Raw genomic sequence first — 25000 nt, 5'->3', positions numbered from 1 at the left:
TTCCCACTCGGTAAACTTGATACGATTGTTTCAGAGCCTGTTTAGTTATTCCTAAACTGCCATCATCACTGTTCCGTGGTCACCTGTGATACGGCTCAATAACAAACTGGACGCCATCTGCTTCGACAAGATTCGGTGATTGAAGCTTTGTTCTAAAGCACTGTCTGCTCGCGTGCTTGCTACTAGAGCATTGTCGTTCACAGTCATTTTCATGCAGTTACGTATTGGTTCCCTAAACCTGTAGTTGTTTGCCGTTGGTATTTTGTCGTTTATATTCGTTTCCGTGAGTGTTCTTTGATGAAGATACGGTCATATGAAGCTTGATCTAACGAATTTCACAAGAATGCAGTTTTCGCGGTATTCAGATATCCCAAATTTTACAAATACCTAAAATTAGAACGGAAAAATTAGAAAGGTATGCTTTGAAAATCATCTCTTTGACTTCCTTCTGACAAACAATACCGTGTGGTGATATAAAAGAGGTTATTGTATTAATAGACTGGAGTACTAGCTATCATCTTGAAACATTGTCCAGAGTTCTGGCAAATGTTAGCTCTCCTGCAAATTCATGTTACCATGATTTACAAACAACGATTTAGGATGGCAGCATAGCTCCCATTCATATCTCATTCATATTTGCCAACTGTGAGATTTAATACTTCCTCGGAATTATTTCCAAATGAGTTTCGGTCCTCGTTTCTCATTTAAATGGATTCTCATCTGCATTTAATTGGTATTGGAAGTGAATCTCTTTACACTGTTTTACTGCATTTTGGACTTTTCCTAGAACCTTTCTTTCTTTCAGAGGTGCTTTAAGACTTCTCTGTTTGCTTCGCTATTCATGTTTACCGCTTCCTTCAGCGCTTCGCTAGATGAAGTATGAGGTTACCTATCACATTTTCATCCTCTTATTAAAAAAATATATATTAAAAAAAGTTATGTCTAGCATTTTAAGGACTGCATCGTTTTGTAAGGGCGTTCTGCTCGAGTGCAAATTGGAGTACGTGCAAAACAGAGCTCAGTGAAGTCGTTGTAGAGCGAAATTGACTTTGTGGATATAGAATGGAAAGTATTTTAATGCAATTTTAAATTAAGCTCTGGAATAATACAAATGTGGATATAGAATGGAAAGTATTTTAATGCAATTTTAAATTTAGCTCTAAAATAATATAAATGTGGATATAGAATGGAAAGTATTTTAATGCAATTTTAAATTAAGCTCTAAAATAATACAAATGTGGATATAGAATGGAAAGTATTTTAATGCAATTTTAAATTAAGCTGTAAAACAATACAAATGTGTTTATAGAACGGAAAGTATTTTAATGCAATTTTAAACTAAGCTCTAAAATAATACAAAAATACAAATTTTTTTAAGGACTAAATTATTTTGAACGCTTGAAAGACATAAAAATGTATTTTGTGCTTGATGAGGTGTGTGAAAGACATAAAAATGTATTTTGTGCTTGATGAGGTGTGTGTATGTATATACGTGTGTGTGTGTGTGTGTGTGTGTGTGTGTAGGGTTGGGAGGAATGCAGAGCCAAAAAGAGAGTTTACATAATTCATCTGAATGCAAAATACAAGCTTAGCCAAACGTACCCTATGCCGCAGGTCTTTTGACAAATAACAGATATCGCATTGATTCAGTTCATCATAACGTGGCGTCTGCCATTCATTGATGTCAGAACATCAAAAAACCCTTTAATGTTCTTTGATGTCAGTAAGTGGTTTGCAATTAACATAATGATACAATTAACATAATGATACCATCACTGCTCGGCCATTTCGGTGCCGTTAGTTTGCAGGATTTCAGTATTTTTGGCTAATTATCGAGACCAATAACTACGGTATTTTGTGAGTGGGTGAGCGCTTATATTATTGGAATGGTGGTATAGTGATCCGTTATCGCCTCGTAATTCTGATGTTTTCACTTATGTAATACAAATTATATTTTATATATATATATATATATATATATATATATATATATATATATATATATATATATATATAATATATATATATATATATATATATATATATATATATATATATATATATATACATATATATATATATATATATATATATATATATATATATATATATATATATATATATATATATATATACATATATATATTATATATACAGTGCATATATATATATATCTCAGGTGGTGTCAAAAGAATGTAGCCCTCCGAATTCATCAGCAAGTGTTTAGAGATGAGGGTGCTAGCCCTACGGCCTGTTTCTTGCTCACAGCAAACGCTGGTACCCATTTACACTTGGGCTGACTGTGATTGGTTGGATGGGAGCGATCCACGGACGCAGCAACGTGATTTAGAAAAAAACGGTGGATAGAGGAAAATCTTAAATCATGAGTTATTATTGCAAATTTGCTCTCCATATGCTTAGCCCTGTAATTCAAGATCTTAGCTTATGAAATGTTCTGTGATGTATACCGGTAGTTTTTCATGATCTTGTCAAATTAATATAATTTTTTTTTTATATTTATGTTGTTGAAACGTAAGTCAACACTGACGTGACAGATATTTGTCTGTCCTATGTAATCGACTCAGTCTGTTTGTACGCTTAATTAAAAAAAAAAAAAAGTGAAAAAGAGGTCAGACAGAATATTGCCCTCATAAATCTTTTGTTGCGAAAATTTATCACCGCTGCATTGCACTCTGATGAAAGCGAATATTTTTTTTTTCTTTTTTGTTACTGAATAAAAGTTGAGCTTCGCATTTTGTTGATCAGTGATCGCAAATCGGGGTTTCACTTTGAAGGTTGCTGAGCCGGAAGCGTGAATCGTTATATGTTGACTTTGAAACGACGGATGAAAAGTAAAAAAAAAAGTTTTATCCGCGCGGAAGAGCTAAGTATGAAATTGTGAATTCAGTCGTGAACTTATATAAATCTCTCTCTCTCTCTCTCTCTCTCTCTCTCTCTCTCTCTCTCTCTCTCTCTCTCTCTCGCTTAGGCTGAGGCCATAGGTTCGACTCCTGGACGAGAACGGGTGAATGGGTACGTTTTGTTGAAACCCATTATGCCTCAGTTGGCCTTAGCAGTGAACTGTGTACATGGCAGTTATACGACTATGGTGATCGCAACCAGGGGTTAAAAATGGCATATGTACATATTATATATATACATATATATATATATATATATATATATATATATATATATATATATATATATGTAATATATTATATATGTATTTATATATATATATATACACAATATATATACTTATATAGGTATGGATATATACATTACATATATTTAATATATATTATATATGTATATATACATATACTGTATATATGTGTGTATATGTATATATATATATGTGTGTATATATATACATGTATACAAATTAAGCCCCTTAATGGCGTATCCTTCCGGTCCTCAGCAAGTCTTCTTGGGAGGTGACAACTAACCCAATGTCCTTCTGCAACTAAGGTGCAACCCATCACTGTCTAGTAACTGGCAGGTAACTAATTCCTTGCTTAGGCCTTGGGGTAACAGAGACGCCTATGGAATTTGATGAAATATGCCCAAAGCATTTAACGAAATATGCCCAAAGCGTTTAAGGAGATATGCCTTAACCATTTAACGAAATATGCCCAAAGCAATGCTTTAGGCATTTAACGAAATATGCCAAAGTATTTAACGAAATATGCCCAAAGCATTTAACAAAATATTAGTAAGCATTTGACGACATATGCCCAAAGCATTTAAAGAAATAAGCCTAAAGCATTTGACGAAATATGCCCACTGCATTTAACGAAGTATGCCTAATAGCATCTGACGAATATGCCTAAAGTATTTAACAAAATATGCCCAAAGCATTTAACGAAATATGCCTTAATCGTTTAACGAAATATGCCCAAAGCATTTAACGAAGTATGCCTAAAGCATTTGACGAAATATGCCCAAAGCATTTCATGAAATACACCTAAAGCATAAACGATATTGCAGGGCACTCACTGAAATTCACATTGCGTTTGCAAGCGGTGATTTCTGTTTCCCAGTAAAGAGCCTTCCACCCCTACTGTTATCGGGCCCGGATTGGCCAATTTTGCGTTCTGTGATGACGCGCCTGTAATTTAAACAATATATCTATCTATCTGTCTGTATGTATAACTGAATTGCGAAGACATGGAACGTGACGAATATATAAATGAAGGTCTTTATTTATGTGTCTGTACTGTATATATATATATATATATGTGTGTGACATATATTTATATATGATATATATATTATATATATTATATATATATATATATATATATATATATATATATATATATATATATATATATATATATATACACATACTGTACATACAGTAAATAAATAACTTGGGAAAAACAATAATGATTGTGTCCTTAATCCCTGTTGTATACGATAATTGCCCTGCAGAAACACATTATATCAGTAATTTTTTATTTAAAAACGCACGAATTAATTATGAGCGTACCGTGTCGCCTCACGGATTACCTACAGTAAGTACTGCCACTCTAAATGTCAAACGCTTAAATCTTCTCTTAATTAAGAGGATTAATGACACGGATCTGTTTCAAAGGTCAAATAAGCTAGATTGAACCGGAAATATCTTATTGATTTTATTTAAGGCGTCGCCTGAGTGACCTCATATCCCGTGATGCCTGCCTTTTTAGAAATTGCTCGCCGTTTTATTTATGTAAAGGTAAAGTAATTCTGTTACACCAACACTGTTTGAAAGTGCTCAAAGGATTTTGTCTGAAATTGGTTGATTTATGTAGGTTTATGTGTCTTCGGGTGTATGTTTGTATTTATTCATACAATATGTATTTATGTATATGTACATGTATTTTTGTATATACGTGTTTATGCATGTATATATGTATTATATATATATGCGTGTATGTGTATGTGTGTGCGTTTGTTTAGTGTGTGACTTTTATCTGAAATTGTTTGTGTTATGTTTGTCTATGCATTTATGTATGTATGTGTTTATGCCTGTATCTGTGTGTGTTTAGTGTACGACACTATAGAAATCTATTGAAAAATGCTTTTTTGACTAAATGCAGTTTTTTTTTTTTTTGCAGTATTTGCATATGTTCCTAAATGTCCCCATTCATGAAAGGGATTAAAACTTCCTGTACCTTTCATTATAAGGTACTTTGAAGATGCAGGTGAATAGCTCCCTGTATGTAAGGGAGGTCGACGTGCTGTGCATGAGACTGCTTTAGACGTGCCTGAAGTATTGGGAACCGGTAGAAGTTTTTATAAATAAGATAAAATATAGATTTATATGATGGGAAAGTGATAGCACTAACAATCAAAGTATAAATATAATGACGGGAAAGTGATAGCACTAACCATCAAAGTATAAATATAATGACGGGAAAGTAATAGCTGTAACCATCAAAGTATAAATATAATGACGGGAAAGTGATAGCACTAACCATCAAAGTATAAATATAATGACGGGAAAGTGATAGCACTAACCATCAAAGTATATAAATATAATGACGGGAAAGTGATACCACTAGCCATCAAAGTATAAATATAATGACGGGAAAGTGATAGCACTACTAACCATCAAAGTAGAGATATAATGACAGGAAAGTGATAGCACTAACCAACAAAGTATAGATATAATGACGGTAAAGTGAAAGCACTGACCACCAAAGTATAAATATTTTGACGGGACAGTGATACCACTAACCACCAAAGTATAAATATAATGACGGGAAAGTGATACCACTAAACATTTTGGCTATATTACGGAAGGCATCCCTTCCTTTAACTGATTATTTGGAAAACTGAAATTGATAAATATTCAGAGAAACAGGTACATCACCATTACCAACCTTTTTCACGGAATAAAGCACTCAAAGTAATAAGTTCTGCACACAAATAATTAAATTTACCAAAGATAATAAGCTTTTACGTTGCACATTCATTACTAATTTATTAAATTCTTGTTAGACGTGATTTAATTATTTGGTAAACTCTCTTCATCATTGTGTATAATTGGATGAAAGCCCTGGGGTAAATAAAAATAATCATATTATCGTTAAAAACATAAACGTTTGCTTTCGGTATTCGTTTAAAAAAATTGTTAGATTTTTTCGTAAACTCATAATACCATTATCCACACAAAAAAGAAAATATTTGTTGGTTGAAATTCTTCGTAACCAGATTAAAATTGGAAATGATATTTACTGTCGAGAGAGGGAGAAAGTTTGAGTACAATGCGTCCCTTGTATAATGAGGACAAAGGGAGACAGCGTTTTCATTGTGGCGATCAAGCGTAATTCATTGTAGTGATGAATTTGTTGCGTTAAATCAAGCCGCTCAATTAGTTCATGTCAACGTTGTCAGGAAATTATTCAAATTAGACAACATTTTAAAAAAGTACCTTCTGTGCTGTCAATTTGACGGAACACCCAGTCAATTTAGATGTTATTCAGTAATGTATTAAATCTCTCTCTCTCTCTCTCTCTCTCTCTCTCTCTCTCTCTCTCTCTCTCTCTCTCTCTCTCTCTCGTTTCATCTCAAATTAATGGATTAATTGAAAGTAATGGAATATTTAATATCTCCCCTTCGTCGTCTAGGAATTAAAAAAAATGACGTATATGTCGTTTTTATAGACGGTAACATTAAAAAGTTATCGGCGCCATATTTCTAAAATATTGAATTATATCGGCGTCGCGACTCTCTCTCTCTCTCTCTCTCTCTCTCTCTCTCTCTCTCTCTCTCTCTCTCTCTCTCTCTCTCTCTCTCTAAACGAGCGGATAAACTCAGTTAAAGTCGAGAGGATCGAAATATCCGTATAAGAAAGGTGGCTTATTATTATTATTATTATTATTATTATTATTATTATTATTATTATTATTATTATTATTATTATTATTATTTGTGGAGTTGGTCGCTTCGTTTTCATCGGCTAACTCCACAGACAAACAGACACGGATTATTATTATTATTATTATTATTATTATTATTATTATTATTATTATTATTATTATTACGTGACAAAGCTTATTAATTATTATTACTATTATTATTGTTATTATTATAAGACAAGAGTTACTAATTATTACTATTATTTATTATTATTGTTATTGTTGTTGTATAACAAAAGTCACTAACTTTATTATTACTGTATAACAAAAGTCACTAATTATTATTATTATTTTTATAAGTATATAACAAAGTCACTAATTATTCTTATTTTTATTTCTATTGCCTTTGTTGCTGCTTCTACTCCCACAAACAAACAAACAAACGAACGAACTGCATCTTCGTATTTACGAATCCTCATATCACCTGTTTCTTGAGCCCCTCGGCCAAGCAGTCATTATAGGCCATTCGTTACACAGCGGCTGAAATTTACAAGGGCTTTGTAAATGATCTCTCTCTCTCTCTCTCTCTCTCTCTCTCTCTCTCTCTCTCTCTCTCTCTCTCTCTCTCTCTCTCTGTATTCAAGACCCGTTATTTATATAATTGTGAGCTGACATAAATAACAGGTGGCTATGGAAGAAATTTCATGACTGCGTGACGGAAGCGTTTCAGCTGACTTTTGCTGAAATTGAAGTGACGTAAAGGGTTTTAACTGCTTGAGGAATTATGTGCATGTTTGTATGTACGTATGGATTTTTAGGTGTGTTTTGTGTGTGTGTGTGTAAGTTTGGGACAGTGATACGCTATTACAAAAAAATATTCAGTAATGTGTTTGCAGGTGGAGTTGACACAGTTGGGGAAGTATGTGCATGTGTGTACAGTATGTATGTATGTGTATGTGTGTGTTCGTTAACCGCTTTTGACTAAGTGTCTTTCTGTTTTATGTTTCGCTCTTTCATCATCGTACGATGATTCCAATTTTTAATCATTAACATTATTATTCAGGTTTTCATTCTCTCTCTCTCTCTCTCTCTCTCTCTCTCTCTCTCTCTCTCTCTCTATATATATCTCTATATATATATATATATATATATATATATATATATATATATATATATATATATATATATATATACATATACATACATACATATATAAGTACACATACAAGCATATATATACATATATATAATAGCCTGACATTTACTTGAATTAATGAACTCCTTCATCTAGACACATTTGTTCCATAAAGGGAAGAGAATATTATGTAAGAAACGACTGCGGCGAGGATAGGGTCCTTGAGGAAGGACGCCTGACAGACAATCTTTTAAGCTCACACCTGGCGTCCGATGAGGAGAGAGGTCAGGAAAGGTTATTTCGTGAATGAAATAACCTTATCCTTAGACGAATGGAGTGTTTATTTTTTTTCACTATCTTCATGAACGTGACTCCATTTATTCTTTTCATATCGTTTGTGTAATGTTCGGGATGAAAAGCATGCCTGGAATGTACAAAAGTTCCTTCGCCTGTTCATTTCATTTGAATTTAAACTAGTTTTGATATTTGCTCTTTTTAATAAGTTGAGTTTAATTCACAGAAATGTAGTGTCTGCGGTTTTGAGAAGCCTTTTCGAAATTTATTTCATATTCTGGCCCCCTGCCGTTAATAGCAGTTTTCTTTTTAAGCATTTTATTGTTTCCCTTCAAAGTATGGATTGTATTTAGTTTTTCACACTATTTTTTTTTAGCAGTTACTTCTGTTTGTAAAATTTGTTTCAAGTTTAGATATTTTGACACAATTGTTTTCCTTAGATATTTTGACACTATTGTTTTCCTTCAAAGATGGGTTGCATCTCATTGTTCATTCTTTTTAATTTTCTGTAAAAGAAAACTGTTGTGCCGGCTTTGTCTGTCCGTCTGCACTTTTTGTGTTCGCTCTGAGATCTTAAAAACTACTGAGTCTATAGGGCTGCAAATTGGTACGTTGATCATCCACCCTCCAATCATCAGTCATGCCAAATTGCAGTCCTCTAGTCTCAGTAGTTTTTAATTTATTTAGGTTAAAGTTAACCATGATCGTGCGTCTGGCAACGCTATAGGACAGACCACCACCTGGCCGTGGCTGAGAGTTTCATGGGCCGCGGCTCATACAGCATTATACGTTGTACAGCAAAACTGTTCATTGTTTTTACTAATTATTTCTCCTTGTAAAATTTCTTATAGCTTTTGATTTTCCTTTGTTCCTTTCATTACGAGTCCAGTGTTACAACTCTAAAGATCTTTCTCCCCCTCCCCTCATTCTTTTTAATGCTCTGTGCATTGTATTTTTAAGAGAGGCACACACACCACCTGTCTTAATGACCTTCCTGTTGTTATGCACTTGAACACAAACGAGGGTTTTGAACAGGACCTGAGGTATCATTACATTCTCCAGGGCAAGGTGACTGACACGTAGGATTCCCTTTGCCACATAATTTCCCTTCGGTTTTGTAATGAACTGGGTCCCCTTGAGCACGTATCCTGGGGAAATTTCGGCTCATTAAGCTTACGTGCTTATTGGAGTGTCTTTTTTCTTTTTTTTTTTTTTTTGGAGCGCTTCAGATTGTGGCTTACGGCTTATTTACTTTTTTCGTCCGTGTGGTAATTGCTTTTGAATGAGTTTAAGAGCAACAATAGTTTATTTTAACAGTTAGTATTATTTACCCTTAGCAAGACCATTTTTTGACTTGCATGAGTTCACCATTATTTCCAAATCGAGAAGTGTAGAAAGAATTACGAAGGACAACTGAATAAGGTCGGTATTTTTATTCCCCCACAAACCAAACCAACTGATCTTGGTCACCTCCCTCCGATCACTTCGTTCCCAAATGGTGACGTCATTTAAGTACAGTGACGTCAGAAGGGAAGCATCTGGTGGCTTCGAAATATAGTAGGGGAAATTAGTAACTTCAAACCCTGACCTTTGTTGAATGTTAAGATGAAAGTGACCCCTGTCCTTTGTAATAGAAGATAACACCCCATTCACCTTTCCTTTCAACGCAGTAATTGCAGTCCAACTTTATCCATGACGTTTAATTTTCGATCTAGAATTCAGTACTGCTAGGCTGGTTCTACACATGATTTACAAACTTGGGTTTACCTAGTTGTCTATTAGGTGTGTAAAAAATGTGAGAAAAAGATACATTCCCTTAACTCCTCTCCTCAAGAATTGAGCAGAGTTTAAGCATAATATTTTTTTTTTTTTTTGTGGTTTGGGATTTGTATGGAACACCATTTCTAATAAAATTCTTACTTCATAATTAAATATGGAAATATCACTGATCTAACACTCTCTGAAGAAGCTGAAGTGTAAGTCCCAAAGCCTGCACCAGGAAAATGTTTCCAGAAATCGAAGTTCGACTTAATATTAAATCGAGGTTGATATCACTCAGATATGTGAACAGGCTTTGGGGAAAAGTAAAAATTAATTGGAGTAAATTAGATAATGCTTTACATGATATCCCAAATCAAGTTTTTGATGAGGATTATGTTGAATCTTCGGATATTTGGGTGACTGGAGGGATTAACATGAATAACTGGTGTGTATATGTATGTATATATATATATATATATATATATATATATATATATATATATATATATATATATATATATATATATATATATATATATGTGTGTGTGTGTGTGTGTGTGTGTGTGTGTGTGTGTGCTACTGATTGTAAGAAACACGTCAATTTTAAAGAGAAAAAAGTAGGTTTTGAGGGATGTACACTATGCCCTCGAGATAAAAGGAAAATTCTCTCTCTCTTCTCTCTCTCTCTCTCTCTCTCTCTCTCTCTCTCTCTCTCTCTCTCTCTCTCTCTCTTGTGTCTCCTTGGGTGTTTGGTTACTGATAAAGGCATAAGAAGCATAAACCTTTTTCAAGGAGCCTAAAGAAAGTAAAGGCTCTGTCAGAAAAAGCAGCTGATGATTTTTTGAGTCAGTCCGATATTGTAGAGACGAAGCTCTTTCTTTTCCCCCACGCAGTCCAATCTGGTAATTCCATACTCTTTTGTTAGTACTGGTAATTGATTCCATTTGGCTTCTCGTCCAATAGAGTTTTTTTTATCTGTACCTGTATTTATTTATTTATTTATTTTCGTTTTAGTATCAGGGGAATGTGGGCAGAGGACGTAAAACATTGGAGATGGAGAATTTACTTTTTTTTTTTTTTTTTTTTGCCAGACATTGGTTACTATGGTGTGGCTGTCAGAGATTTGGCCACAGAATTTAGTCTTGCTTCTTTCTTAATTTTTTTTATTTCATTCTGGTTTGGGCTACGCGTGGACAGTTAGTTACTTCTTTTGTTGGTCTTCCAGTTTCTCTCTCTCTCTCTCTCTCTCTCTCTCTCTCTCTCTCTCCCCGTTTGTGTTTGTGCGTTATGGGACAGGTAGGAGCGTATAGAGCTTTTACCAGAAAAATGAGGTGGTAATTCAATAGCTCTGTGTGTGTGTGTGTGTGTTAGGGACAAGTAGAAGTGTATAGAGGTTATAGCCTCTCTCTCTCTCTCTCTCTCTCTCTCTCTTTGAGAGGAATCTTCTCATCTCCCCACCTCCCACATTTTTCCAGCGCGGTCCAGTCCTGGCGAGTCCATATACCCTTTTGTTCCTAACAGATAATTGGTTCCATCTCGCTTCTCATTCGATTAACTTCTTGTACGTGTGTACCTGCGTCCGTCCGTTCGTCTCCATATTAATATAGCGCTGTTTTCCTGGAAGGTGAACAAAAGACATTAGATTACCCCCGTCCGGAGTCGGAATAAAATACTGAGAATAAAAAAAAATGAGGTTCTCGTAATGAGTTTTGTGGGGCTATGTAAGAGGCTGGCTTGACTATCGCTTTGTCGAGATTAGGCCTCCTCTTTTTTTTTTTTTTTTTTTACCTCTGTCCTTATTTTTCTGTATTATTTTTCCTGAAGTTTGGAGTTAGATAAGGACCGTAGGTCACGTCTTGTCCTGTTGGGTTTTCCCGTGCTGGGAAAAAGGGAGGTTACTTCGCTTTCGAGATTTTGCTTTGATTTTTTTTAATTTATTTTATTTTATTTATTTATTTTTTTGGCAGATTGACGTTCATTCAAGATTTCTGTTTAATTACAGTTATGAAATTAGGGGGAAGGGAAGAGAGAAACTGAAGTTGAGCAGAAGAGTAGAAGGTGTAGCAAACCCGAGCCTTTATTTTTATATTTATATATTTTGCCTTTTTATTTATTTATTTTTATTATTTTTTATTTATCAATGTATGTATTCATTTATATATTCATTTATAAATTTTTATTTTATTTAAATTATTTCTGTTTTACTTTTGTACGTTTATTTTATTTATGTATTTTATCCATTTTTAATTTATCCATGTATGTATGTATGTATTTATTTATTTATTTATTGTATATAGACTTTATTTCTTTTATTTGATTAATTGTTTATTTACCTACTTAGTAGATATTTCACCTTATTTTGCACCGCATTTATGAAAGGAGAAGGCAGGATCCAAGCCACATTTCCACCGCGTACGACTGAAGAGCAACTCGTGTCGAACTGGAAGTTTCTGAGCCGTGTGTAGCGGCTGTGAATTCAGATCTTAGTTATGCGGCTCGAGGGACTGTTTAATACCGCTTTGTAACTTAAGGTAATAATTCCTGGTTATTAAGATGAGTGAGAGTGGCAGTTATCTCTCTCTCTCTCTCTCTCTCTCTCTCTCTCTCTCTCCCCGTTTGTCTGTGTCTCTCTCAGGTTGCACACTCTCTCAAACTTCTCTCAGATACACAAATCTCTCTCTTGTGCTTATATCTCTATATATATATATATATATATATATATATATATATATATATATAAGTATCTCTCTCTCTCTCTAGAATTCTCTCTCTCTCTCTCTCTCTCTCTCTCTCTCTCTCTCTCTCTCTCTCTCTCTCTCTCTCTCTCAGAGATTACTTAAGACCATAAGATAACTCCGTCTGAGGTTTCGAGTAATTACGTCACAAACATCGCCCTCTCTTCCCCCTTCCCCTCCCCTCCCCTCCCCCCCTTTCAACATTTTTCCCTTAATTAGAGCAGTAATGACAAACGTCACCTTTCACCTTCAGGTTAATGAGTGCGGCGTCACTCAGTCTCCTCCCTAAATCTCCACAGTGACCTTTGCAATGTCTCTCCGGAAATAGGACGGCCGGACTTACGAAGACCTGTAATTCGGGCCTTGTCTAATCAGTTTGGCTGAGTTTTGAAAGACGGCTTTCCAGATGTGACATTTTTTACTGGGGAGTGAATTTCCAGATGCGACATTTTTATTGAGTTCCCACATGCGACATTTTTTTACTGGGGGATTTTCCAGATGCGACATTTCTTACAGAGTGAGTTCCAGATGCGACATTTTTTACAGTGTGAATTTCCAGATGCGACATTTTTTACTGGGGGATTTTCCAGATGCGACATTTTTACAGAGTGAATTTCCAGATGCGACATGTTTTACTGAGTGATTTTCCAGGTGCGACATATTTCACAAAGTGAATTTCCAGATGCGACATATTTTACTGAGTGGATTTCCAGATGCGACATTTTTTTACAGAGTGAATTTCCAGATGCAACCTCTTTTACTGAGTAAATTTCCAGATGCGATCTTTTTTACTAAGTACATTTCCAGATGCGACATTTTTTTACTGAGTGACTTCCTACATGCGACATATTTCACAGAGTGAATTCCCCGTAATGCCTTAATTTTCGAAAGGTCAGTTTCTTTACTGGCTGAAAATATTGATCAGTATTTATATTGGAAGGATTCTGAGTGAATCCTTTCAATATAGATTGCAGTTATTGAAGAGCCTTTCAATTTTAACCATGTTAGGATTAAAAAAAATACTTAATATTTATTCGATATTTTCAAACCAATATTTATTCGATATTTTCAAACCTGTTTGGAGAAAATATTAAAACTGTAATCAATAATTTTAGGACAAACTTTATAAAATGTTCTAAGTGTTCCTATGTCCGTTATAAGATAATATCTTGTAGAAAAAACTAAATGCTATTTTCTAATAGGATAATACTCTTATACTTCCACTTCCCCCTACTTGTATTCCTGCTACTACAGTAGTCCCATTTAAAGAAGTGTCGTTTTCTCCCCTTCAGAGCGGCAGATGAATACGACTCCTTGCTGGAGATCTCCGACATTCTGCCGGAGGACGCCAAGAGCTACGACAAGATGCGACCTCCGTCTCAGGGTGAGTCTATGGACTTTTGTATAGTATGTATATATATATATATATATATATATATATATATATATATATATATATATATATATTTTTTTTTTTTTTTTTTTTTTTTTTTTTTTACAAAACATTGACAACCCAACTGACAAGGTGTGATACCTGAAACATTCACTTTTTTGTTTTATAATACCTTGTATCATCATTATTGCTTTTCTGTTCATGTGTGCTTGATTAATTTTGCTATAATATTCCTTGATTTGTATTTTATTATATTTATTTGGCGCTTAAATTCCTTGAAGCTCTAACACTGATGAATTTGAAATTACCGCCTTCTATGTCTTTGAAATCTCGTTACATATTTTTAAGTGCTGAAATGATTCGCTCTTTGTAGTCTAGATAGTTTATTGTACTTTTTGAATATGTAGAACACATTTCGCTGATAGAGAGAGAGAGAGAGAGAGAGAGAGAGAGAGAGAGAGAGAGAGAGAGAGAGAGAATATTATTTAACTCTATATTGTTATTAAATGAACACACTTCAAGGAATCAGAGAGAGACAATATTGTTTAATTCTGTATTGTTATTTAATGAACATACTTCAAGAAATGATAGAGAGAGAAAATGGAATGATTAAACTACATTGTTATTGAGAGAGAGAGAGAGAGAGAGTAGAATGATTAAACTCTACATTGTTATTGAGAGAGAGAGAGAGAGAGAGAGAGAGAGAGAGAGAGAGAGAGAGAGAGAGAGAGTAGAATTATTAAACTCTACATTGTTATTGAGAGAGAGAGAGAGAGAGAGAGAGAGAGAAAGTAGAATGATTAAACTACATTGTTATTGAGAGAGAGAGAGAGAGAGAGAGAAAGTAGAATGATTAAACTACATTGTTATTGAAAGAGAGAGAGAGAGAGAGAGAGAGAGAGTAGAATGGTTAAACTCTACATTATTATTAAAAGAGAGAGAGAGAGAGAGAGAGAGAGTAGAATGATTAAACTACTTTGTTATTGAATAAATTCCCTTAATACTTCTCCCTTCGTGGGGCCATTGTTCCCACTGATACCTTTGTCTTCCCTTAACTTCTTGGGTAATTCCCTCAACGGGGAACTTAACTTGATTAGATTTTGCCTAACTTGTTGGATTTTCAGATGATGACGTTATGAAAATTTTTGGGGAGAGTCGCCCCCAATGAGTTGCAATGCAATTTTGATTTCGTCAAGTCTGGAGCATGAGAGAATCATTGTCTCTGTCTCCGTTTTTTTTTTTTTTTTTGAGTTATTTGAAATATTTCTATATTTCCCTTTTGTTTTGGTTTATTTGAAAGTTTGTTTTTATTTCCCTTTTGTTTTGATTTATTTTGAAAGTTTATTTTTATTTCCGTTTTGTTTTGATTTATTTTGAAAGTTCGTCTGTTTCTGTTTTGTTTTGATTTATTTGAAAGTTTGTCTTTATTTCGGTTTTGTATTGATTTATTTGAAAGCTTCTTTTATTTCTATTTTGTTTTGATTTGAAAATTTTTTTTATTTCCCTTTTGTCTTGATTTATTTGAAAATTCGTCTTTATTTCCGTTGTTTCGATTTATAAGAAAATTTGTCGTTATTTCTGTTTTTGCTTTAATTCATTTTAGGACAGTAGTCAAAGTAACATGTTTAGAAATAGTGATTTTTCCACGACATAGGTGCGGTTCACAGTTGGTTATAAACACTGTTATCAGTTATCTCCAGTTCCGTGGAACTGTCGAAAGTCAGTTCCCCAAGGCCTGTAACAGAGAGGAAATATCTTTGATCGTTTTGTTTTTCATAAGGTTGAAACCTGTTGTGAGACATCTGAAAATACGCTTTGGAAGGCGGGGAAACTTAAAACCTCATTTTTTTGCTTATAATGAAGGAACGTCCTCCAAAAGTCGCCTTTCTTATCCAGGAGACGTTTCGGAAAGTCATTTTCCTCTCTCTTGATCAGCAGCAATCAGACAGGACGCAAGTTCCTTTACGCCTGAGGACTCCTCCTCCTCCTCCTCCTCCTCCTCCTCCTCCTCCTCCTCATTCTCTACCATTTCCTCCCCTTCCTCCCCCTCCTCCTTCTCTCCTCCTCCTCCTCCTCATTCTCTACCGTTTCCTCCCCTTCCTCCTCCTCCTCCTCCTCCTCCTCCTCCTCCTTCTTATTCTCTACCATTTCCTCCTCCTCCTCCTCCTCCTCCTCCTCCTCCTCATTCTCTACCATTTCCTCCCCTTCCTCCCCCTCCCGCTCCTCCTTCTCCTCTCCTCCTCCTCCCTCCTCCTCCTCATTCTCTACCATTTCCTCCTCCTCATTCTCTACCATTTCCCCTCCCCTCCCTCCCCTCCCCCCTCCCCCCCCTCACCCCTCCCACCCCCCTCCCCCTCCCCTCCCCTCCCCTCCCTCCTCCTCCTCCTCCTCCGCAAGTAGCATCAGCCGAGAAAGACGGAGAAGTGTGGATTACGTGCCTCGTTAGGTATCCTCGACAAACATTAACAAGGATCCGGGACACCTTGAAAAGAGTCGATCTTTCAGAGGAGTGGATTTCTCAAAATAATTGTGATTCTCCTGCGTTCGTTTGAAGTCGGAGGATTTCGTCTTCTTCTTCTTCTTCTTCTTCTCTTCTTCTTCTTCTTCTTCTTCTTCTTCTTCTTCTTCTTCTTCTTCTTCTTTTTGCTGTAATCAGTGAAATGGATATTTTTGTATGTCTCCAGTACGTACGGCTGTGTTGTTTAAACGAGCTGTGGTACTCCTCGTTCTGAGTGTTTTCCGAGATGACGAAAGTTCTTGTCGTTCACTTTTTATTGCAACTTCTAGATATTCTTTATTGTTATTAGCTTTTTCTTTATCACAGTTCATATATAATAGACTGTGTGAATGATTTTTTTTACTATGCTAGGAGAGTATCAGGTATCTTTCCTTTAAGTAAAAACACTAGCGTCATGTTAGCATTTATAAAACCCTTATTTGCAACTTCCGTACTTTCACTTATTAAAACTTCAGTTATTCAAACTTCACTTATTATATAATAACAAATAACACGCGAAATAGACGAAGGTAGGAAGTTGGACAGTGTACAGTGGAAGTGAATGGCATCATTTACAACCGAGGCAATGTAATTAACTAATATTGCCTGTAAGGTTGAAACTGTGCTCTGTATTTCCTAGACTCTCTCTCTCTCTCTCTCTCTCTCTCTCTCTCTCTCTCTCTCTCTCTCTCTCTATATATATATATATATATATATATATATATATATATATATATATATATATATATATATATATATATATCTCAGTTGTTTTAAAATCCTATACAAAATATGCTTATTTGAGGAAATATTTCCTTTTTCTCTATCGTAATTATCACTGCTAATGTTGGGCTGCTGTCCATGTCACTCTTGACATGAGTTTTTTAATATCTTGAGTTGTCTGTGTAGATGGTGCTGGTATCTCGTAAGTGGAGATTCTCTGGGTACTAGTGGATTGGTTTGGACTGAAATCTTTCCAAAACCAATCCAAAATCTTTAAAAATTAACTGTCTTTTGGGACGTTCAAAGTGTGTTCCTGAAGCATTTTCTGCTTGCATTCAAGTCCTATAATATGAATTTTTAATTCAAATAATATAGGACTACTGACATCAAACAATAATCATTGAAATATACGTTTAGCTTCAACAACCTGCGTTTCCCATGGTTTAGAAATATTACCTACATTACTTTGCAGATTATATTGAACTTCGAATAGCAACCTACGTCATTCAGAATTTACCAGTTCCCGTTAAAATGAGACGACGTCCTGATGATTCTCACTGCACACGGCCCATGTCTCAAATTTATGAAGCGTATTATTTTAGCTGCTTCTCTTAATAACGTCTGTACACTGCAAAATATGAACCTGTTTAATTAAACCCTTGTTCATGAGAGAGTTCATATTTCTGCCATTTTACATTGTGTTAAATGTACTTGCATGAAAAACGGGACTTTAGTTTGTTCGTTTTCTCTCCTGGTTCAATGTCCTGTCACTGACTTCCGTCGAATATTTGATATCCGTAATATTTAATATCCATAAAATAAGTGGATATCGTGATATCAGCTCGGGAGAATTGAAACTGAAATTGAAATTGACGGCTGCGAGACATTTCACTCAATTCCAGCTGAAATGTTTGTTGGGGGAAAGGGAAGGAATATGAATATCAAGAATATGAGAGATGAATATGAAGAGACAGAGAGAGAGAGAGAGAGAGAAAGAGAGAGAGAGAGAGAGAGAGAGAGAGAGAGAGAGAGAGAGAGAGAGAATGGAGAAAAAAAAGAGGGGTAGAGGCTGACAGATGGGTGGTGTTGCCAGATCAGAGGGAGTTGTGATATTTCCGATTGTTACTGGATAAAGGATAGAGTTTTATTGAATAGTTATTTTGTGGAATAATTATAAATTTATCGGCATGTTGGATAAAACGTTGTGTAATTTTTTATCTATTTATACTTACGGTTTTATTCGTTTCGTGAATTTATCATTTTCGTTTTTTCAAGCGATCAATCGGATTGGTAGTCTCTCTCTCTCTCTCTCTCTCTCTCTCTCTCTCTCTCTCTCTCTCTCTCTCTCAATGTACGGAAGCAGACAGAAATGCTATCAAATATCCGTATCAGACCTTAAGTTAAAAAAGAGTTGGCCTTGATAAGAAAGAAAGTATTCAAATATGGGAGTAGGTGGCCTGGCAGGCTTTACTTGTCTACTCGAGAGACGTCACGGCGCACTGACCAAAGTAACACCCATAGAAAATAGCAGTGTCTCCCGACGGCTAGGAAAGTGATATTTGAAATTTGTTTGTTGGTGGAACATTGTCTGTGCTTCCTCAGCAATGAATCCCTGGATTGAACCATGAAATTAAAGTCTCTGTAGGAGTTAAAATTTTTGTTTTTCTTTTTTAACTACTATATATACATACGCAGATATAAATATATACAGTATATATATATATATATACATATATATGCACATATATATGTATATATGCATACATACATACATACACATATACATAAACATATACATATATGTATATACATACACATACGTATTGTGTGCGTGTTTACGTGTAAGCATGCATGTGCATCTGTGTGTATACACTTACACAACTCCAATATCGCCGCGTGTACAGTGGAATGAATTTAACTGAAACCTCCCATTCCTAATACCTCACCAGGAGAAATGACGTAATCTGAGTTATGACACTAAAAAGAGTGCTTCACCTTGAAGCAGATATGAATATGCAGCTGGCATTTTGCATATGATTTTAATCTATTAGACATTACGCAGATCCCGTAAGACCTTGGCCTCGAATGGATTCTTAAAAAGAAAGACAGAACTTAAGGTTGTGTTCAGTTCTCGTAATCCCCGACTTTCTAAGTTTTGTTCGTCTTTGAAAATCCTTCGGGTTTTTTTTTCATTTACATAGGAATGCTATAAATCTTTTTTTTTATCTGATACAGAACTTACCGAATGTTTGTATTCGTTCACTCATTGTTTTCATATTTCATTATTTAGTTATTCAGTTATTTTTCCGCTCAAGAGCAGGGTTAGAATTCTTTTAATACTTTTGAAAGGCAGGTGTATATTGTATATATATATATATATATATATATATATATATATATATATATATATATATATATATATATATATATATATATATATATATATATATATATATATATATATATATATATATATATATATATATATATATATATATATTGTGATAATCTTTATGATTCGGTGGTCAGCAAGCCTACTCCATAGGGGGTTATTTCTGTTAGTGCACCTCAAGCGTGAACTGTAGGCATTACTGAATTGTGTTTTTGAGCGTCCCTTCGGCTCCTAGCTACACCTACTTTGTAGCCTCTAATTTCAGTCACGCTTACTACTGTCTTCTGTTTTGCTGTCCAACCTCTCTAACTGCCGCTGGTTTTCATCTTTAGAGCCTTTTGCTACATTTCATTTTTTTTTGTTTTCTTGTTGCTCAATTTCATGTTTAATTCTTTCATAAATTCATTCGTTAACCCTTTCATTCATTCGTTCATAAATTCATTCATCTACTCATTCATTCATCGGTTCATTCTCTGTTCATAAATTCTTTCATTCATTCGTTGTTCATAAATTAATTTATTCGTTCATAAATTCATCCATTCATTCGTTATTCATAAATTGATTCGTTCATTTTTCGTTCATAAATTCATTCATTTTTTAATTCATCCATTTTATTCGTTGTTCATAAATTCTTTCATTCATTCGTTGTTGATAAATTCATTCATTCGTTCATAAATTCACCCATTTATTCGTTGTTCATAAATTCATTCATTCATTCATTCTTTCGTAAATTCATCCCTTCATTCGTTGTTCATAAATTCATTCATTCATTCATTCGTTCATAAATTCATCCATTCATTCGTTCATAAATTTATTGATTCATTCATTCTTGAATTCACTCATTTATTCATTCATACATTCGTTCATTTATTAATTCATTCATACATTCGTTCATAAATTCATCCTTTCATTCGTTCGCGAATTCATTCATTAATTCAGCGATTCATACGTTTGGCAGCTGTGGGATTCGTGTTAAAGTCATACTTATTTTAAATTCAGCTTTTTTTTTCGTCAAAAATAGTGAAAATTTATATTTAATTTAGCTGAGGTCAGCACAGACGAATCCTTATGTTTCGGGTAAAAGTAATTAAATTGTGAATATATACTGGCTCCCAAAACTGCCAGGGATTTGATTATTCTTGAGAGAAAAAGACAAGATGGAGAGATTTTTTTTTTTTTTCGTAAATTTGATTTTTTTTATGTTGGTTCGCCTAAGTACTTGTTAGCATTGACTTGCTATATAATTTAAGCCGTCAGGCCAATATAGAAGTAGTATCTTAATTCTTAATGTCTTGGATTTATATAAAAAAAATCCTAAGTTATTTTTTATTCCAACTTTTGAGACTTAATTAGCTTTCTCTCCCAAGTTTCAGAATTTTATTAAATACATTTTTTCAGTATTTGGAATAGGCGTTGCGTTAATATAAAAACAATTATTAATTAATAGGAATTTGTATAGAAAAGCTTGTATGTGTTTATTATCATTACGCAACAAGTTCAGAAGATGTTGAAAGCGAATGGAGAAGGTAGGTCCTGTATATTAAATCTCAATTGGATTATTTTGTTTGGTACTTGAATAGGAGGCGAGTTATTATGAAATACATTAAACGCGCTTGGTCCTTTATTAAAAAAAAAAAAGTGACTGTATTTTTCATATTTTCAATTACTATTCAGTGCATATTGTTTATTTTTTGTTAATATTTTTTTATTTTATATTAATAATCATATGTTTTTCTAGATGTGTGCGGGCGCTGATGACCACGTGTGTGTGTGTGTGTGTGCGTTTACTTATGGATATGATATTTCTTAACTATGTCTGTTTACAATAAGTTCTCATCTGAACTTCAGTCACGTGTCTGTTACATGGATATCGGTGAGCTTTCCCATTCGTACGTCAAATATCACAATATACATTTTTAGTACGAAACATAAAAATATTCTATCATATTCAGCTCCATCAACATTTAATTAATACCGTGCTTCCGGCGAACTTTTCATCTAAACTTTATATATATTTTGAATATTGGAATCAATAAACTTCTACTGCCACATTAATTTGCACAGTATCCCAATTCTGGCTTAATTATAGTTATCCCTTGAGGTTCTCGACAAAATTGTATTTGAAGCGCATAAAAAATCATTTTCTTCAATATTTTGCGCATTGGTATCGAGACCAGCTCAATCCGGAAATAGTTTTAATAGTTTTAATATTTTTGCGGTCACCGTAGCGTTACCTCACCACCCACGAAAATGCATATTTATTTTTGAAATGTAAAGCGCACGCAGTATTTCTGGTTTGTATTTATGAGTTATAACAGTATTTTTTTATAATTTTACGAAAGTTTTCCAATTTGACGGTTTACCCGGTATGACTTTTTTTTTTTTTGTTCAACGGTCGGCGCTCCATTTTGTACTATTATGCAGTCATTCATATTTTGATTGTAGTGTCCAGTTTTTTTTTAATTGGAGCATAATTTCCTTTTCAAATTATTGCAATTTCATCCTTTCGAATTTGGGATGTGTTTTGTGAATGATTTTATTTTATAAATGAATATATCAATCTTAAATTTAGCATGAAATTGAACAGTGAGACAATAATCCTGTTGGTTTTATTGCGTAGAATTCAATAGAGCGAACAATAAAAGCACAGATAAATAGATTGAACAATAGAAGTAGAATTAAATAGAATGAACAAGTAAAATTAAAATTAGAATGAATAATAAAAGTAAATTTAAATAGAATGAACAATAAAAGTACATTTAAATAGAATGAACAATAAAAGTAAATTTAAATAGAATGAACAATAAAATTAAATTTAAATAGAATAAAAAAGTGGAAATAAATAGAATGAACAATAACAGTAAAATGAAACAGAATAAATATAAAAAATTAAAAGGACATAAAAAGAACTATGAATGTAAAATTAAGTAGACTGAACAATAAAATGTAAAATTAAATAGAATGAACAATAAAAGTAAAATAAAATGGAATGAACAATAAAAATAATATTAAATAGGCTGAACAGTGAAAATTAAAATTAAATAGAATGAACAATAAATGTAATATTAAATAGACTGAACAATAAAAATGTAAATTAAATAGACTGAACAATAAAAGGAAAATTAAGTAGAATGAACAATAAAGGTAGAATTAACCAGAATGAACAATAAAAGTAAAATTAAACAGAATAAACAAGAAAAGTAAAATCAGACAGAATGAACAATAAAATCAAAATTAAATGGAATAAACAACAAAAGTAAAATCAGACAGAATGAACAATAAATCAAAATTAAATGGAATAAACAATAAAAGTAAAATCAGACAGAATGAACAATAAAATCAAAATTAAATGGAATATACAACAAAAGTAAAATCAGACAGAAAGGACACGAACTTCCTCACCTTTTTCAGCGTCAAATCCGTAGGACTCCCACGCGCAGGATATCTCAAAATGACAGTTAAACGAGGAGAATCTTCCTCTCCCTCTCTCTTTCCTCCCTCTCGGTCAAGGAGTCGAGCAGGAGCAGTTTTTCGCCCCGAACTGCTCATCCTTACAGGGAGCATAAGAAATGCATTGGCTGTCTGCCTCGGATTTAACTTCATGAATAAATTTGTTGCTCTCGAACTGGGCTGCAGCTGGTGCGAGGAGGGATCGGTTCTTCTGTCGTGGATGCTCGCGAGAAGTTCGGCGAAATTTTACTGAATTGTGAGGAGCACATTTCCATGTAGAGTCAGTAGCGTTTTTTTTAATTTTTTTTTTTTTATTTATTTATTTTTTTTTTTTTGAGATTATTGGGGTATTAAGATTTCAGTCAAGACTTTGTATCCAATTTATTTTATTGTTTGAAGGTGGTTGGGGTGGGAAGTATCTCTCTTTCATGGCTCACGAGAAATTCGGCGAAATTTTACTAACTTGTTGGGAGCACATTTCAAAGTTCGAGTTAGTAGGATTTTTTTTATTTTGAGGTTAACAGGGGCATTAGGTATATTGATTACCGAAATGCATATTTTTTGTGGTTATTCCTGATGAAGTAATCAGGAAAATAGTTTACTTTGAAGACTCGTCGGAGCGTCTTATAAAATAATCTGAAATTTGCTACAGGAATGGAAGGGAATATAGAGTTTAGGCCAAAGGCCAAGCACTGGGACCTATGAGGTCATTAAGCGCTGGAAAGGAAATTGAGAGTAGGTATGTTTGGAAGGTGTAACAGCAGGAAAACCTCGCAGTTGCACTATGAAATAATTAATTGTTAGAAGAGGGTGGATAGCAAGATGGAAGAAAGGTATGAATGGAGGTACAGTAAAAGGAATGAAAGGGGTTGCAGCTATGGGCCGAGGGGATGCTGCGAAAACCTTCAGTAATGCCTACAGTGCACCGCGCGTGAGGTGCACTGACGGCGCTACCCCCTTACGGGGAAGAATTCATTATAGCGACAATCTCTATTGCAGCAACGTTTGCCAACGTCACTTGGAAGTTACAATTGATGTTTATCATATAAAAGGTTTGATTCCGGACCCTCGACTCCGGAGAAACTTTATCCGGTCACCCCTGGCCACATGACCCGAAATTTGACCTGGTTCGTAGGCGGACTGAATTCGGCATTCTTGCGCACAACTTTTCCGTTTAAAGTCTATAAATCTGTTGATACTTTCGAAACTTCTTATCTCCAAACGCTTGCTCGGGGTTTCTCTCTCTCTCTCTCTCTCTCTCTCTCTCTCTCTCTCTCTCTCTCTCTCTCTCTCTCTCTCAGTATGTAGTCTTAGAAGAAGATATTATTAAAACCTCTTCATCCTAGGCCGATCGACTTTTCCGTTCGTCTCTGTTTTTTGTTTGATTCTCTCTCTCTCTCTCTCTCTCTCTCTCTCTCTCTCTCTCTCTCTCTGTATATATACATATATATATATATATATATATATATATATATATATATATATATATATATATATATATATATATATATATATATATATATAGCCTCAGAAGAATATATTCTTAACATTTTTTCATCCCAGACCGACCAACTTTTGTGTCTCTCTCTCTCTCTCTCTCTCTCTCTCTCTCTCTCTCTCTCTCACACACACACACACACACACACACACACACACACACACACACACACACACACACAACTGCGTTCATCTCTATTCGTTGTTTGATTCAGGAATTCTTGACCCTAAAACCCCCAAAACAGCACTGGATACCCGATCCGATAATA

The 25000-nt window shown here is 34.3% G+C and overlaps 1 protein-coding gene across 1 annotated transcript in view; it reads left to right on the top strand.

The window, feature by feature from the left end:
- LOC136853645 (glycine receptor subunit alpha-2-like) overlaps positions 1-25000 on the top strand; it is a 293524-nt gene that overhangs the window by 224154 nt on the left and 44370 nt on the right. The window contains exon 3 of the mRNA XM_067129482.1: positions 14072-14163. Coding sequence (XP_066985583.1) covers positions 14072-14163 — 92 coding nt within the window. The remainder of the gene's footprint in view (positions 1-14071; positions 14164-25000) is intronic.

Source organism: Macrobrachium rosenbergii, chromosome 27 (assembly GCF_040412425.1).
Source record: "Macrobrachium rosenbergii isolate ZJJX-2024 chromosome 27, ASM4041242v1, whole genome shotgun sequence".
Classification (NCBI taxonomy): Eukaryota; Metazoa; Arthropoda; class Malacostraca; order Decapoda; family Palaemonidae; genus Macrobrachium; species Macrobrachium rosenbergii.
This window is presented reverse-complemented; position numbering and strand designations above follow the sequence as displayed.